Below are 17,274 nucleotides of genomic sequence, written 5' to 3' on the forward strand. Positions count from 1 at the left end.
AGATCTCGAGATATTTACACTTCACAGTCTTTAAACACATAAATATATATCAATGTGTAGCCACTGTGCACTTTTAATATTCCAGTAGAAGCTGAAGAAAGTTTCTTATTAGTGTGTCTGGGTATGTCTGGGGTTAGGACAGGGACTCCTCAGTAATTCCCTCAATCTGCGTTTCTGCTTTGTTTATTGTTTTATTTTTTATTTTTCTTTCCCAGGCCTTAAGACTGATACAGCCAAGCCACAGTTGGCCCTACAAATCCCATTATTCTCCAAGAGGGCTCTCTGGTGGTCCTTTTTGCCTCACCGTGAGTGCCACTGATGTTGACCTGGCTTTCATTGCCAACATCAGACAAATCCTCAGGTTCTCCCTGTGGTTTCCTTCACACTTGCGTGAAGCATGCTAGACCAGTGTGCATCCCATACCAAACATGTGAAACTCCATCCTGCCCAGCAGAGAGATCTGCAGCAGACTTAGATCAAAGACACAGAGGGGCTGTGAGAACAAAAACCAGCTGCTGGCAAACTAAGATTTATCTGAACCCCAGTCAAAGTTGCTTCAAGTTCTTTTTGAGTGTGCAAGGACAGTCAGGCAACATCTCAATCATCACTCTATAATAACCTGTTTCTATCCTAAGAGATGTCTCCAGGGAAGGAGTCATACCTAGGTTGATACTAGATACGAGTACCTGGTCCAAGGGAGAAACAAGCCACTGTGAATTCAGGAGACCTACCTAAGTCTTTGGCTTTCTTAGCAGCATCAGTGATGTAATCTTGTGATCGTCCATCAGTGAAGACTATGCCCACCTTGGGGACCCCAGGCCTAGCTCCATTGATGATGGAAAAGGAACTGTCAATGAGGTACTTCAGAGCCTGGCCTGTCATCGTTCCTTTCTCCATGTAGGCCATTTTCTTCACTGCTGCTTTGATGTCCTTCTTGTTCTTGAACTGCCCCAGTGGAAACTCCTGTCTGACAGAACTAGAGTACTGAACCAGGCCAACTTGGGCCTGTTTGTCTGACACGTCCAGTGAGTCCACAATTTGGTTGATGAATTTCTTCACCAGCTCAAAGTTCTCAGGCCGCACACTCTTGGAGCCATCGATCAGGAAAACAAGATCCAGCGCAGATCCGGATCCACCACTGCAAGCTGAAGCAAAATATGAGAAAAGGGCAAAAGAAGACAGCAACTAAGACCTCAACTAATTATGAAGGAAAATATAACCCCAGTGCCATTTTTTTTTCTAATGAAATAAGTTTAATCAATCAAAATTCAACAACAGTTCACACTAATATTTTCAAAACAATTCTTGGTTATAAGCCCATGGTTTCCTTTTCTGCCTTTTATGAGCAGAACATGTCTACCCTGTCTCAATTCTATCCCCACCATACCACTGCAGATCACAGCTCTGCTCAGTGCAAATGAAAATCATTACATACCGCTGCAGGTCTTCGCATCGCTGTTCAGCGTGAAGCCCTCTTTACAAGCACACTTGTACGCTCCTGGGGTGCTGATACAGATCTGCTCACAGTCATGGTCTCCAGTGGCACACAGGTCTGACACCACTGCAAGCAAAGGTGCAGATTAAAATCAGAGACCATGCCCAGGCCTTCTCAACCCTGCTTGGCCCATCCACAAAGCATGATATTTGTCCCATACGCTCAGTGATAACTAAGCCCGCTCTATAGCAAGACGAGGCACCAAAGGTCATTACTCTTGGATAGTGACTGAGATACAAGAGGCAAGGAGAAATTTTCATGAGTCTCCTGACTCTAACACACAGCCAGGATTAGAAATAGTGTCCATACTGAGGACAAAAACCATCTGTCTGTTGAGCAGATCACAATATACTTCACTCTCCAAAGCTACTGGTTGAGACTTGGTTTCCAGCCTACCATCTGGGCTGGCCAATACCCATTTTTTCCAGCTATGCAGTACAATTATGGTTAGTGACTTCAGCCACATGTACAGTTTTCTTTCCTGGATGGGATTAATGTCCAAGCATACTTGGAATTTGCTTCCGAGCTACCCTCTCATGTGCGGCTTCCAGATTCACTCTCACAAACATTTCTGCCTGCTGATCTGAACCTGGATCTGACTCCTGAGATGCTAAGCAAACAGAAGCTGAATTGCTGTAGTCTGAGCCAGCAGCATTCAGTGACTGACAACACTGTCATGGCTACAGCAGTGATGATGGAAAACAAACTCAAAAGTAAGCAATTTGTTTAGAAATACGAGGGAAATCTGTGCAGAAAACTGAGCATTTCTGGTTCTTTTGTAATGATGGGAGGTGGCACAAAGTCTTTCAACATTAAGGAGCTTCTGTTCATTATTTCAAGTTATTTGTGTTCTGCTCTGCCTGTATTTTGTACTTCTTCTGGCCTTCCCAATTCACATGTACACATGTTGTGCCAGCACTGGTAGATCTTTCCAGCAGACACGTAGCTCACGTGCAGATGGCTGTAACACTGGGCTCTCAGATTGAGTTCTCTGAAGCCTACAGAGATCTTATTAGTCCAACTATTGGCTGGATCACCAAGGGTGATCCTTTTTCCCTTGTGATTGTTGAGCATTAGGAAACAGCTTGGACAGTGCTGCACAGTTCTTCCTGCTGTCAGTACCCACAAACCACGCTTTGCAGTAGCAGGTGGTGTTTGGGTACATCTCCAAGGACGGTTTTGTGCAGCTGCTTGCATAGGATGATAACAGCCCACTTGGCAGTTAATGTGGTGCTGTTCTCTGTTAGCTATAATAACCCTTAGTACAGTGCTTCCTTCAGATGCATCTCTGAGAGTTTTTTACCAGGGGGACAACTTTGTCATCTGCATGTTACAAATTTGAAAAGCAAGGCACAGAAAGCATTTTTTTTTTCTCTTTATCTTTTTGAATGCCACCAATACCGGAACTTCAAAATACATTGTCAGGACTCTCTGTCTCTGGCTGGCTCCTGACTCCAGGGCAGCCAACACAAACTCCCACAAATATTCATTGCCTGGATTCTACCTTCTCAAATTTTCTTTCTATCCCACTTTTGGTATGTAGTATTTGTTCCCCTCTTCCATGAGCTTCTGGTGCAATGACACCTGATTACAATACATGACTCACTTTATATTCAAAATTTTCCTCCTTCCTACAAAGGAAGAAATTTTCCTTGATGAAAAGCTTCTTACCCCCATCATTTTCAGCCTGAAAGTTGAATTATGAAATTTTACACCTCTTGAAGAAATTGGTCTCGGAGAGTTTTACAGGTCCATCTGCGTGTATGTGTTTGCGATGCCTTGCCATAGGCACCGTGGTGTATCGCACCCTTTAAAAAGTGTTGCCCTCCTACAGTCTTGTGGGTACGTTGGAAGTAATAAAGCTTTCTCACTCCATTCACCGGTTCATGTAGGAGTGAATATGTGTTTGTAGGATCGCCAGGCTCTTTTTATATGGTGTGCAGAAAGGCATTAGGTACTGCCCCAGCCAGGAGAGTTCCTGCCTCACAAGGCTTGCAAAAGCAACAGAAGAGTCAGGGAAAGGTGGTTCGGCCTCTAGCAGGGAACTGATACCATCCTTTGCTCGGCTGGGAATTTGGAAGACAATACTGGTGGGGGAAATTACAAGCCATAGTCTCAGAAGTGCCCACATAGGCTTTAAACATAAGGACAATGATTTTAGCTGTGTAAAGATCATGTTTTCCAGGTTATTTTTCAATACCTCAAGGAGTATGTGGGTCATGTTACAAAGTCTTCTGTGCCAATGAAATCTGGAGACTTCTCTAACTAAAACCTGAAATCCCTAAACAAAACCTGAAATTCTTGAAAGGCAACTTCAAAGAGCATCTGCCTTCCATACTGCTTCATGCTCCTGCAAATCCAAGCCCTTGGAACAAGGAAGCAGATGGATGCAGGCTGATCGCACACACAAATTCCATGTGAGGAGCTTGCTGGCAGCCACTTGTACCTCTTGGCTAGGAACCCAGGGTTGCGGCAAGGACTTACCACAGAAAGCTTCTTGAAACTTGTGGGTCAGCTTCTCTATAACACTGTAGCTCTCCACGTAGTCCACGTGATCATCCAGGGGCTCGCTAGCAATTTGCCGCAGTGTGTGCATGTCCACCCGGCCGACCCCAATGGCAAAGATCTCAATGCCAGCTGCTCTGGCCCTTGCTGACACATCCTGCACTCCATCCTGGGGACGTCCATCGGTCACAACGATCGCTACCTACGCAGAGGAGGGCAGAGGCAAGGTATATGCTTGAACGGGCGTTAATATCACAAATGCTTGTGGAACAGGCTGGGTTAGTAAAGAAGGTTTCACGTTTCTAATATTAAAGAAAAAGGAAATGCCACCCCCTCCTCCCCCTCTTCCCATTCTTCCTGAGGTCACACAAGCCATTCTTGTTATAGGGGGTTCATTTCTTTCTGCACTGGAAAGGTTAAACTGCCACGGACCCAACTGATTTAATTAAGGGATAACGGGCGCATCTCGCCCCTAAAGAAACCAAAGTAAAGGTTATGTTCTTCATACGCAAACCTAATGCTCAGGCTGAACTCTTAACTATCTTCATGAACCCCCAGCTGACACTAAGGACAACCCTGACTCAGGATGGAACTTTAAAGAATCTCAGGAAATGCAATGGAAACATCATGAGCTGAAGAGTTTTCCCCATTTTATAGAAGGAGGAGCTGAAGCAGAGGGAGGGGAAGAGATCTGCCTAAGGTCACGATGTGTGTCAGTGCCTGCCCTGATTTCCGATTCCCTGTTCCACAAGCAATAGCAGAGGTGAAATCCTGTCCCTACTAACATCAGCATTAAATTGACAGCTGGTTTAAGTGGGAACTGGGTTTCACCCTAGGTTAGATGGAGCCCTGAACCAGCCTCCAAGAGGCCTGCTCCTGTTGCTAGATTGCCCATTTTCCTCTTTATTTTTCTTCTGATAAGTGGCATTGTCACAAACCCTTCATTTTTGTTCTTTGCCAATTCATCTGCTCCAGCTACTTTTCCTTACAACTGTTTTATTGTGGCACCACTGTCAACTCCAAAGCAAATGGCTGGGATGTAATGCAGTATGGAGAAATATAATCAGCCAGAGGAGGTGAGTGGCTAAGCAGAAAAAAACCTTCACATCACAGGCAAATACCCTTAGTAATCTAGAAAATAAAGAAACATCAAAAAAAAAAAAAAGGCAGAAAAATAATCTATCTAACAGCAGTAGTGAGTTTGAATGAGCTATCATCTGGTCATTAAGGCAGTAGTTGCTCTTTGTCTCTATGCTATATATGCTCTCCATCTTTCTGAGCATAAAATCAGACCCACCAGCTGCTCAGTTAGGACGGTGTGATGGCTGTTTTATGTCCTCAGGCAGGAGAAAGGTCATCTCGGGTAAGGTCAGGAGTGGGGTACCCTGCCCCATGTGCCCAAGGGGCCTTGGCCATGCAGATGAAGTGGCTTCTTCCACCTCTGCCCACCCTTCAGCTGAGGGACAGCTGATGCCGCAGTCATCTGTCCCAGAGTAATGCTGCAATACTAAAGTAATCTGCTGCCCCATTCGGAGCTTTCCTCTATGCAAAACAGAAAAATGCAGAGCTTTTCAACCTGGTGCAGCTCTGTAAGTTCAGGTGTTTGTCTGCACTTCCTAAGGGCTACAAATTCAAAATTCCTAGTAGCATCACGATTCTGTAACTGGCTGCTTCCAAGGGAAAAATAAATAAATTCAAGTATTTCTCTTCTGCTTGTGGCCAAAATAAAGAAAAGCGTCACCCACAGCAGATGCCAGTGTGTGTTGTAAAGGAGAATGAATATGAAAAGCAAAGATTGACTGAAAGGAGCACTCGGGTTGTTTGAGGAGCAGCAGCCAAGCCAAGGAGCAAGCCAGCCATGCAGTGGTGCTTTCTGCCAGGAGAGAGAGCCCTCGGCTCGGCCGCTCAGCAGCTGAGTGCTGGTTTCTGCATACACACAGCAGCTCTGAGACGGGGGCTGCCAATTAGAGCTTATCAAAAGCCAACCTGTCAGGAAACAAGCTGTATTATCAAGTAGCTTCTGTGAGCAACACCACCCCATGAACAGGTTTCTGTCACTATCTGCGTATCGTTCTCGCAGTGTTTGTCACAGGGTGGAGGTGTTGCATATCCTCCTGGCATTTCTCTGTCTAAATAAAGTGATTCTCCAAGTTTAATCAGTTCCTTTGGTTCTTCATGTCAGGGTGGCTTCTCCACATAGGCAAGTCCCAGGTACGACCCAGGAGGTGTCTGGTAGCAGCATCCACGTCAGGATCTGATGGGAAAGATCTTCATAATGCAACTGTGTGAAAATCTACTATAAAGCACTCCAAATTCATGTTGCTTTCTGACCTGCTGTTGGAGAAAACAAAGCTTCTGGGTAACAAAAAGTCTGGTTCAGGCATTGGGAATTAACCAGCGAACCCATGGCTAAAATGAACCTGTCTGTGACCATGGCCAGGATCAGGTGCTTACAGAGTGTAAGAAATAGAACAAGTATAAAGTGATCTTGCTATCATATGTAGTTACCTTGATAATTAGGAAATTCTGATTTTTCTTAGGATTCCCACTCTAGACCTTTGCCCTCCCTGCCAGCCTGAGTGTTCCAGTGAGTTCCAACAGGAAAAAAAAAAAAGCTTTTGCTTTAAACCTACCTCCAAATTATTTGCAGTCACAGGATCTCTGTAATTCTCTGTGTTATGACCTTGTCTCATTTAAAAAGCTGAGAGTCCTGGTGTGTGCCTTGTTTGGTAAAGAGCAAGAGACAGGTTGGAGGGAAGGAGCAACCACTGCGTCCTGGAGAGGCTGACGTTGCTCTGCAGCACAGGGCTTGTGCTGGACTCAGCAGGTAGGTAGCCATGTGAGACGAATTAAGAAAGGGTGAACGCTTTTGCTGTCTCAAATAGCAGAACAGGATCTCCAGTTTTGCCCTAAGGAAACTCAGAAACTTTTCCTTTTCAAGGTCAAAACTTTTACTCATTTTAACCACCTCATTTCATTTTCCTGCGAATTCCTAACTTTATGGATCCTTCTTGTATTAATTCTGTCATATAGAAATCCCTCATGTTCTCATGACACAATTTATTTGTGGTTAACTAAGACACCAGAGTATTCATGGGCATCCCTAGACATTCATGTTTCAGGGTTGCCGTGTGTAGGCAATCCAGCAGCTAATGAGGTAGCTCTGTCTCATTATGCAGCGTATAACGTGAATGTTGTAGCAGCACTGAAAGGGGAATCGGGCAGAAAGTTGAATAAGCCCTTGATTTTCTCAGCAATTTGACAATCTATTTGTTGTTCCTCCTAAAGAAAGATAAAAGTAATTGGGCACCCCTGTAGTTTTTGATAAAGGTATAAACAGGCTTTGCTCTGAGCTCCTGCAGAAAAAAAATAGTGCTTTTCCCTGTCCTGGGGTGACGTTTGCTGCACAGAGCACAGCAAGACCGAATGATCTTGTGATGCTTTGACCAGTGTCCCACATGGTTGACAACCATAGCACAGATTTTCACAAGGTCTTGCTGGATTTCTGCTGTGTGAAGGAGCAAGGACCGTGTCCAATGTTTCTGGCAGCTTCACCTCCCTAAATTACTGTGTGACCTATTCATCCTCCCAGGCAGATGATGGGGCCACCCTGAGCAGCATGAGGGTCACAGAAGGAAAAAGCTTGCTGGACTTCAAGGCATCAGGGGAAAAGGTAGAAAAATAACCAGGGAACCAAGGAATGATAATGGTTGTAGAGTCTCCCACCTTGCAGGCAGACTGGACATGGTCCTGGGCAACCAGCTCTAGGTGGCCCTGCTTCAGCAGGGAGGGGTTGGTCAATCTGACCTCCAGAGGTCCCTGCCAAACTCAACCTTTTTGTGATTCCGTCTCTTTGACAAGATCCAAAGTGGAAGGAAAGAAGTAAAAGCCTGTAGTGATTTTTTTTTTCTTTTTTGATGCCTAAGATAAATCATTAAAAAGACCACTACTACTCTTCTGCTTTTTTTTGGATGTCCAGAAAATGAGGTTTCAGGAAGACAAAGCAACTTCAGAGTTCATTGTACCACTGTCCACAGGAACATTGATGCTTTAGCCATACTATTGGAGTAAGCAACTGAAGAATTTTGATATTTTTTGAAGTGTTCCAATATTTAAACTCAAGGCTTGTTTGGTAAATTAGCAGGGAACAGCAGCTGTTGTGAATATTGGGATGACAGGAAACCACAAGGATTGCAAAAGCACATTGAGTGAGTTGTCTGGCAGCCCAGCTGCAGAGCAGAGAAGAGCGGGAAAATAGCGCGCACGGTGTGGAAGGGATTAGTTAGATAAAGATCCAGGCCTTTTCATACGCAGCTTGGTGAAAATGTCTCTTTGATCTACAGTACTGGTCAATCGATCTACAGTACTGGTCAACGCTGCATGTAAAGTGTCAGGCCGCATTAAGGAAAAAGACAGAGACTAAACCTGAAAGTATTATAATGTTATTGTATAAATCAGGACTGTGTCCCAGTCCTGACGTAAACATGGTCGCCTTGTCTTAAAAAAGACATTGGGGAATTAGGTAAAAACAGTGCAAAATAAAGAAATATGGTGAGATGTCTGAGGGTTGTAAATGGATTGGGTAGCAATCCTAGAGGAAAGTGGATCTAAAAAGATCCCATTATTTGTTCTGTTTGAAAGACAAACAATAAGAAAATCAATGGGAGCTGCCTTCATGCAACAGGAGTGGAGATCAGACCCCTTCTTTAGGATCCTTCATCCGTAACCCAGGTACCATTCTGGGTACAACGATGGGCCATAGGTTTCCTGTTTCTTGATTTTCTCCATCCATTAGGTGAGGGTCTCTGCCCGATGCAGAGCATCTGAGGGCTCTGTGGGTGCTGCCGGAGCTGTGTCAGGGTTGTGCTCAGTGTGGGATCACTGGTGCCATGGAGGGCACTGGAATTATGTTTCCAGTAATGAGCTCCTCATGTGGTAGATGGCAGGTACATGGAACACTTAACTCCCTTGGCTGTTCCTCTGCTGCCCTCCTTTGCTCACAGGATGGAAGTCGAGGAGAACAAAAAATCCCTACAAGTAAATCTTCTGGACTGGTGAGGGTAGAAGGGATGGAGCCTGGGGAACTGTTACCTTGCTTGAGCTGTCAGGCCCCAGAGGCCACTTAATAGCAAATGAGCAACTGCCTGTGATTTCTGCTGATGTGCATCCATGCAATAACTGCCAGGTTTTGGAAAGAAAACTTTGTGCACTGACTGGCACCCTTCATGCACCCTTATCCATCTGTAGAGTTGCTCAACAGCTTTGAATGGAAGGCTGATGACAGGAGACGCATCTCAGAAGCAAATGCTTTAACCATACCTCTCACGAGAGCTGCCCACCTCCAAGGGAAGGAGCAGCGTCCACCCCCTCTTGCATCACTACCACATTTACTGTTGCACGGTGGGCAGCTACTGCTGCCACTGTAGGAGGCAGGACAAGTACATCTGAACCTCTGTCCTGCTTGGACCTTCTGGCACTTCTGGATATTGGAACAATGAATGGAGTGAGATGAGAAATAAGCTTTTTTCAAGAGGCTATGGGAAGCAGTGAGAAGTAAATGTCTTTTTTTGCTTATCAGTACTCAAGAACTGAAACGTTTCTATGGTCTGGCATTGAAACTGTTGGGATTTTTTGTATTTTCTTTCTTATTAAATAGCTTTTGCACTTCAATCAGAGTAAAAATTTCTGAAAAGCAGAAATAGGTATTATCCAGATTATTTTTTGCTTGTTAGTTTCAGTTCAGCTGCCTGGTTTTGTGCTAAACAACACACAAGAAAACCAAATATTTCCCATGGCTTTTAACCTTCAGGACAGAAGGACACTGTTTGTGTGTGGCTATGGATGATCCTGCTTAGAAGACACCTGCAGCTCCCACTCTGCTCATGTTTTTCCACCATGAGCCAGGCTTAGATGGCAGAAGGGCTCTGCTGGAGACCTGTCACCTTCCCACCAGCTCCCCTGGAGCAGGTTCACCAGAGGAAACATCTCTTTCCCATGCAATATTTGAAACAGCTCTTCAGAGAAGTCATCCATGGAGAAACTGGGAAGCCCTGAGCAATCTGAGAAATGGGTCCTTTCCAAAGCCTTTTGAGAGTGGTGGGAATTGGCAGCATGGATTGTTACTGCCTCTCCTACGGCCCTGCAGCAGACTTACTGCTGCTGGGGAAGTGGGGAAAAGCACAACACACCTTGGCAGCAAGAAGGCAGGTGCTCGAACCTCCAGAAAACAGCAGATTGGAGCTAATGGCTGAATCCACACTTAGTCTCTTTGAAGTAGTTCAGTGAAATGAATGAAAACAATAAGTCTTGCACCTAAAGGATTATAAAGCTCTTTCCTAAAAAAAATAATTATAACAATATAATATTGATAGTGTCTTGCAATTTCATAGAATCATAGAATCCTAGAATGGTTTGGGTTGGAAGGGACCTTTAGAGGCCATCCAGTCCAACCCCCTGCAGTGAGCAGGGACACCGTTAACCAGATCAGGTTGCTCAGAGCCCCGTCCAACCTGATCTTGAATGTTTCCAGGGATCGGGCCTCCACAACCTCTCTGGGCAGCCTGTTCCAATGTTTCACCACCCGCATTGTAAAGAATTTCTTCTTTATATCCAGTCTAAACCTACTCTGCTTCAGTTTAAAACCATTAAAACCATTTTGCAATGATTCCTTGCAGTGAACCTCAAAGAATTTGACAAACAAACCAATATTACTCCTTTTGAATAAAAACCATTGCAATTAGGTCTCGGTGTTCCCCTGCAAGAGCTGGGTTATTATATTTTGCACCAAGTGACTCCTAAGCTTGAGTAATGATGTGATCATGATGGCTCATCAGATGAGCTTCTCTCTCTGGAGCCGATTGCCAATGAGACTTTAGTGAAGGTTTCTTGGAGTGTAATTTTTCTCCTGTTATCACTCTCAGTTTTCTTCCTACTGTATCAAACTAGATTTAGACTAAGGATATATAGCCGATTTTCCCTGCTGTGAATCCTGCAATAAAAGACCATATGAGGACAAATTCATTCATATTTGCAAGTTGCTTGTAGTTCAACATGATGAGGGGGCACACAAGGCTTTTAATTAAATCATCCTTGTAGGTGACAGCCTCATTTTAAGGATATCTTGTGAATTCCAGACCAGCAGAGCCTTCAGGTTGCTGATTTTCGGAGTTGGCAGATCTTTACCAGTGCCTATTTTTCAATATTCAGTATTTTTTTTTTTGACTTGCCATCCCTGGACATCTTTTCCATTTTCTGCTCGGCCTTCTCTAGAGTATTACTAGCAATGAGAGGCATGGAAAGTGACTGGTGTTCCAAAAATGTTGTGATCAAGAGAAAAATTCCAGGTTTCCTCACTCCAACAGCTGGGCTTCTGTCCAGCTGGTGGAAAGCTCTAGCTGTTTGCTAACACCTTTGCTTATTTTTCTGGTTCAGTCTCATAGCAGAGAGCCAGCGGAGCTGGCATTGGACACGAGGGCCTACAAAGCGTGTTCGTGATGTTTAGCTAAAACACATATTGTCAAGAATATACATTCTCCACATGCTCAGAAGAGAGTTTTCCTGATGACGGTCACTGGGCTGAGGTTTGGTTTCATTCATGGTCAAGTCCAGAGATAATGCGTAAGGTATCTGGGGAATAATTTTTTAAAGACTGAGCTTCCTGGACAGGGAATATGGGTCAGGAGCAGTGATGCCCATGGCAACCACATGTGGAATTAAGCTGACCATATACCACAGCCTTAAATGCTAAATGCTCCAGAATGGGAAACACAGACATCAGCCAGCCTCTGAAAAACTGGAAGAGCAGTGAAGGACACTGAAAGAGCACTTTGTTTTTTAGCTGAAAGGGGCCATTTCAAAGGAAACTTTCAGAAGGTTTCCTCACTTTTTACTATGGTGGATTCTGAAGCATCTTTATTATAATATTTTGGGGAAGATGAGCATTGTCCATGCCTAGAAAACTGGCTGAGATCGTCATCTCATGGCAGTATGGTGTTGCAGGCACACTGGAAACAGGGAGCCACATCCCAAAGGACAAAGGGCAGATGCTCCAGGCAGAGAGGAGAGCTAGTCAAGCTGGATTAAATTTACTGTGACAACTCTTGGCCAGCTCGCCCAAACGAAAGTTGAGCTTTGTTTTCAAGGAGAGTTAGGAGGTTTCCACCTTCCAAAGGTTTGTCACCTTTGACAGTTGATCTCCATTTGTCCCCACGCATTCAAACACAGAAAATCCCCTTTCCTCCTTTTCTGATTTTTCCAACCACTCCATGATCAGCCACGGGAAAGAAGGAGTGTCCAAGAAACGGGTAATTTGCTTTCTTACCTTATTAAAATTAGGAGACTTCACCCTGGCCCCTTCGGAGTCACTAAAAGCCCGGCTGATGGCAAACTGTATAGCCAGGCCCGTCATAGTCCCAGTGGAGAGTGGCTCTATCCTCCGGACTGCTTGCAGGAGCCCCGCTTTAGTTTGGTAGGTCTTGAGGGAAAACTCGTTCTTGACGGCACTGGCATAATTGATCACACCCACCCGGGTGGAGTTGGGGCCTACGTCTAGCCCCTCGATCACCCGGGACATGAAGACTTTGACTTTCTCAAACTCATGTGGGCGCACACTTCGAGAGCTGTCAATGATGAACACCAAATCGGTGGGTTTGGTTCTACACAGGGTTCCTGGAAAGGATAAGGAGGGAGGAGAAAAATAAAAGAAGAAGAAAAGTATACTAGGAGGGAGAAGATGGTCGTCTTAGAGCAGCAGTGGAGGCTAGAGGACCTGTCAGCTTCAATCCTTACTCTGCCTGTCTCAGAGAGGCCCACTGAGACCACTTTAACCTAATAGTTCTAAATGTTCCTTGCCCTTTCATAGAAAAATGTCTGTGAGAAAAGCACAGTTACCAGTTGACAACGTGTACTTCTGAAGGAGCAAGCTGATGAGATGCACTGGTGGGAGCAGGTTACCCACTTGTAACCCCAGGCTATTGCTAATATCTACATGAAATTTAATTCACTTATGGCAACATGGAAGGAGGAATAAAACTGTGAACTGAAGCCTATGCGTGCACTTCTGCATCAAACAAAGTCTCAAAAGGAGTTATCGCATTTCGGACATGGATAAGCAATTCACATGGATATTAATTAATTAGATTATATCTTCGCCACACATGACCAGAAGCAGGCGCGAAACTCAGCAGTTCAGATTGAGTTGTGAATCAAGATACTCAGATTAACCAACTGACATAACATGAGCCAGACTGGTGTTTGTCAGCTAGTGTGGCACTGATAATGAAATACCGAAACACAGCAAAGGCCAGCGCTGCTTTATTTCTGTGAGCGGGTGAGGGAGAATACAATGGAGAGACGTAGAACCAGGTAATTGATAGTTAATCTCTACAACCCCACAGTAAGACATGAATATCCACTGTAAAAAAATGAATGGTATAAACAGGAAACATTAGCAAAGCAAAGAGCTGTGTGATTTTTTTTTTTAAATTTCTGTTTAATGTTGTTTTCCATCCTAATTTTCAACTGTGACAAAACATAAAAGGGACTGATATTTTTTAAGATTTTCTAAATGAATAGTCTCATTTTCCCCACCAGTTCTATAGCATTCTGTTCTTTTAATTTTTTTTCTATCATTTAGCCTCTCTCTGTAGGGGCATCAAGTGCTCCGTTAATATTTGATTTCCACAGAGAAGGGCAATATAGGTTATATCAGAAAGGAGATTTCTGCGGACAGATTTTTAAATGTGAGCTTTTGGGCCAACAAATCTGTTCCAAATTATGACATAAATGTTATAGCTAGTCCTCAGTGTGAAATCTAATGGAGCTTTCAGTCTTTCAGACAGATGAAAATAAATACCCGGTGATTTATCTATACAGAATATAATCAGGTTAGGTTCCTGAGAGACACTAATGCTGAATTTGCTTCTGGCTCCCGGAAAGGTCTCTCTAAAAGATGCCGTGCATGGAAGGAAAGCAGGCAGCAGTTACTTCGTCAGATGCTCTAGCTTCCTCTGAAATGCAATACAACCTTTTCCCATGTGCATGACTTGGACTTTGCCGCCATAATTCCTTGCAGAGGAAGGCAAACCTCAGCTGGCAGTCCATCCACGGCATTGCAGATCCCTCTGCTAGGGGCTGGTTGTGCCCATTTTACAGGTGAGAAATGAAGGCATAGAGAAAGGCTCAAATTCTTGCCACCAGTTCCTCCAGAAATAAAGCGCAGATTCCCCCTTGCCACAGTAGCTAATGAATCACCTCTGGTTTTAGTGACAAACCAAGGAAGAAAAGGTTGTTTGGTGGTTTTTTTCCCTAGGAGCAGTTGGATCCAATAGACGTTTTGAAGTACATTTTCTTTCTTTTTGCATGGAAGCTCTGTGATTCTGCCCTGAATAACATTCTTAACCTCTTTTTATGAGAGTGAAGTATAGTTAAGGAAAGTTAAGAGAAAAGAGGAGGTATCAGATGGGAGCTTTGGGATTTCAGCCTGTCTGGTCATGGCCACTGTGCACATGTCAGGGTCTGCGGGACAGGCCTTGCTTATCTCCAGGAGCTGACAGCCAGGCACACTTGCTCGGAGTGGCATCTTGACTCAGCATAGTTTATCTTAAAGTTGAATTAAACCAGAAATAAAATCTTCCTCTATTTTTAAAAATGTCCACACTTGAAGTTATTCAGGAATAGCTGAACTTCATCTACTGATTTAGCAGAAAATATCTCTTAAGGCATCTTTGCCATATTCATTAAAAGAACAGGAAACCTGCCCAGTGACTCAGAATTAAAAGGTGTTTATTTTAGAAATAGCGATCGCTCGCGGTAAGGCTGAGTTGAATGACTGCTCTGTTTGGTTTCCTGACTTTGGTAGCACTCAGCGGTTCTGCAGCAAAGATAACTCTCCTTTTCCAAATTATTAAGACAGTCAGTACATCAGAAAACCCCTTCATAAGCAACAGCTAAGACTGCAGTCACTGTCACGCCTATTTTACACCCGTCAGTCCACCCAGGTGTATGCATTATGTATCATCATAAGATCATTCAAGAATTTTTAAACCCCAACAGCAATTTTTGCCTTGGCCGCCTCTGCTGTGGGGAGTTCCCCAGGTTGGCTGGAGCCCCCAGCAGCATCCTGCCCCTGGCAGAGGAGAGATGCTTCCTCGCTACCAGGTATGCACTGACACTAATTGCAGACTAGGATTGGAGACCGTGCAACCTCAAAGAGCAGGCAGCTCATCTCCTGTCTGGCTGCTCTACACCTCACTTGGAAAGACAAACAGAGCAGCATTTTGCTCAAGAACGGATGAAGTAAAACCTAGGAAAGGCCCAGCCTCAGCAACCTGACCCAGACCTTCCCGCTCAATGAGGTTAACCAGAGCTCAGGGTGTCTGGCCAGCTTCTCCTTGAGCTCCCGGCAAAACCAGCCCTCTGCAGAGCTGCGGAGAGGTGAAGGTGGAGGAGACCCCTTCTCCTGCCTGGGCCTCCTCCAGCCAAAAGCAGAGAGCTCCGAGATTGATGCTATTCTGGGGGCTAGGGCTCACCTGATGCCACCTTTGCTGTGCCTCTACCTCCCACTATTTCTCTAACGCAATGTATCAGCCAGAAGCACACATATCTCCAGGTTTTGCTGCCTTAGGAAAATATTTGCAAAAGCTCCTTTGCTTCTCTGACTGATGTTGGGTATTTCTTTTTCCTTCATCTCCTTCCCAGTCCCGAGGCAAGCTGGTGGCAAGGAGGTAGAGGACCGACACGATGCATCCCATCGGTGAGCTCCCCACTTACCTCTCGGCTGCGGAGGTGCCCCACAAACTCCATAGCTCTGGAGGAGAAGCAGCAAAGAGGTCAGCAAGGCAGAGAAAATCCTGTCCATGGTCATGGAGGAGCTGGAGACTGGATGCAGAGTGGCAAGCAAGAGCCTTGGCCCAGAGGTATTAACCTGCCCTTCCTCGGGGAGGCATGGGGCCAGCCCCTGACACGTGTGGAGTGCCGGGGCGGGGGGGCACCGAGGGGAGAGGGACAGGCAAGAAGGACTAGGAGAAAATATTGCACGAAGGTGGGGAGGGGGAGGATGTCCAGCCTTGCCGGCCCCCAGCCCCTCCACAATGGCTTCATTGCTCGGCGAAGGGGATGGGAAGCTATAAAGAGACCCGCAAGGACGTGGTATGTGGGGAATCTGGGACTGTAACAGTGGGACCAGTGAAACCAGCCCTGGGGAACTGGGGTTAGCCTGTCAATCACCAGCTCCTGTCTGCATATCCCGGGCTTTGCCACAGTAAGCAAACGGTCTGTGGTGTGTCAGGCTTGTGTCCTTCCTGCAGCAAAGCCCAGGGAGGGGGGGGGACGGGAATAGGGTCACACAAATCATCTCTCAGTCCCTGCGTTTGCCAGGCATGGGGCTGGAAACCAGCCTGTGGGATGGGGGGCTGCACTTCCTTGGCTTAATTTGTGGGCGAATGCTCGGTTGCAGGAGAAGGAGAGAGGAAGAGGAGAACAAGGCTTGGGGAGGCACGGGTGAAAACATAGGATGCAGAACAAATTTCTTCCTGCGGGAAACAGTTACTTGTCAATGAGGCTGTCCCCCCTGTGCAGGAAAGCAGGGAGGGAAAGAAAGAAGTCAGGAGCCTAAACTAGATAAATAGACAAGAAACTCAGGATAGACAGACAGATTAGAAGTTTGATTTATTTTTTTACAGAGTAGCGTTCAGGTCTGTACACACGAGGGAGATACAGCTCCTGCCACAAAAAGCCAATAATCTAAATCAACAAATAAGACTGATGATGCTGCAAGTGAGCAGAAATCCAATGTTTTCTTTATGGAAAAGCAGCAGGGAGATTTGATACTGGAGTAAGATGAATTTAATGATGGGTTCATCACAAAGCAGTGCATCTTCTTTTTTTTAACTTCTGTATTACACTATTGTCAGTTGATTAAAGCCCTTCTCCTCTGATGGATTAGTCTTTGCTCACCTTTCCAGCCGCACACCCTTGGAGCACTCATCCATTTAATCTGCATTGTGTTAGTGCAGTGCCATGGCAAACTACCTTTAATTCAAAGTCCAGCTTCTCGTCCCTTGTCCAGAGTCACTCTTTACTCCAAAAGTGCTTCAACAGAGACCGAGAGCTCCTGTGGAGAAAGGCTCTTTGATTACAGGGAAAAAAGGACCTGTCCTTAGTGAAGTTGCCAGGCTATTCTTAACTCCTTCAACATGAAAAGTGTTAATTAAAATATTAAAAGATGGCTATGTTCTCATGCAAAATCAGCATGGCTTTGTCCCACTGCTGTCTTC

At 45.1% G+C, this 17,274-nt stretch overlaps 1 protein-coding gene across 1 annotated transcript in view; it reads right to left on the minus strand.

The window, feature by feature from the left end:
• Positions 1–15,857, minus strand: part of MATN1 (matrilin 1) — a 21,545-nt gene extending 5,688 nt beyond the window's left edge. The window contains exons 1-5 of the mRNA XM_009645828.2: positions 15,770–15,857; positions 12,321–12,667; positions 3,980–4,202; positions 1,436–1,561; positions 732–1,145 (exon numbers count right to left, since the gene is read on the minus strand). Of these exons, the coding sequence (XP_009644123.1) occupies positions 732–1,145; positions 1,436–1,561; positions 3,980–4,202; positions 12,321–12,667; positions 15,770–15,857 (1,198 nt within the window). The remainder of the gene's footprint in view (positions 1–731; positions 1,146–1,435; positions 1,562–3,979; positions 4,203–12,320; positions 12,668–15,769) is intronic.
• Positions 15,858–17,274: the final 1,417 nt, after the last annotated feature.

Source organism: Egretta garzetta, unplaced genomic scaffold (genome assembly GCF_000687185.1).
Source record: "Egretta garzetta isolate BGI_Z169 unplaced genomic scaffold, ASM68718v1 scaffold368, whole genome shotgun sequence".
Taxonomy (NCBI): domain Eukaryota; kingdom Metazoa; phylum Chordata; class Aves; order Pelecaniformes; family Ardeidae; genus Egretta; species Egretta garzetta.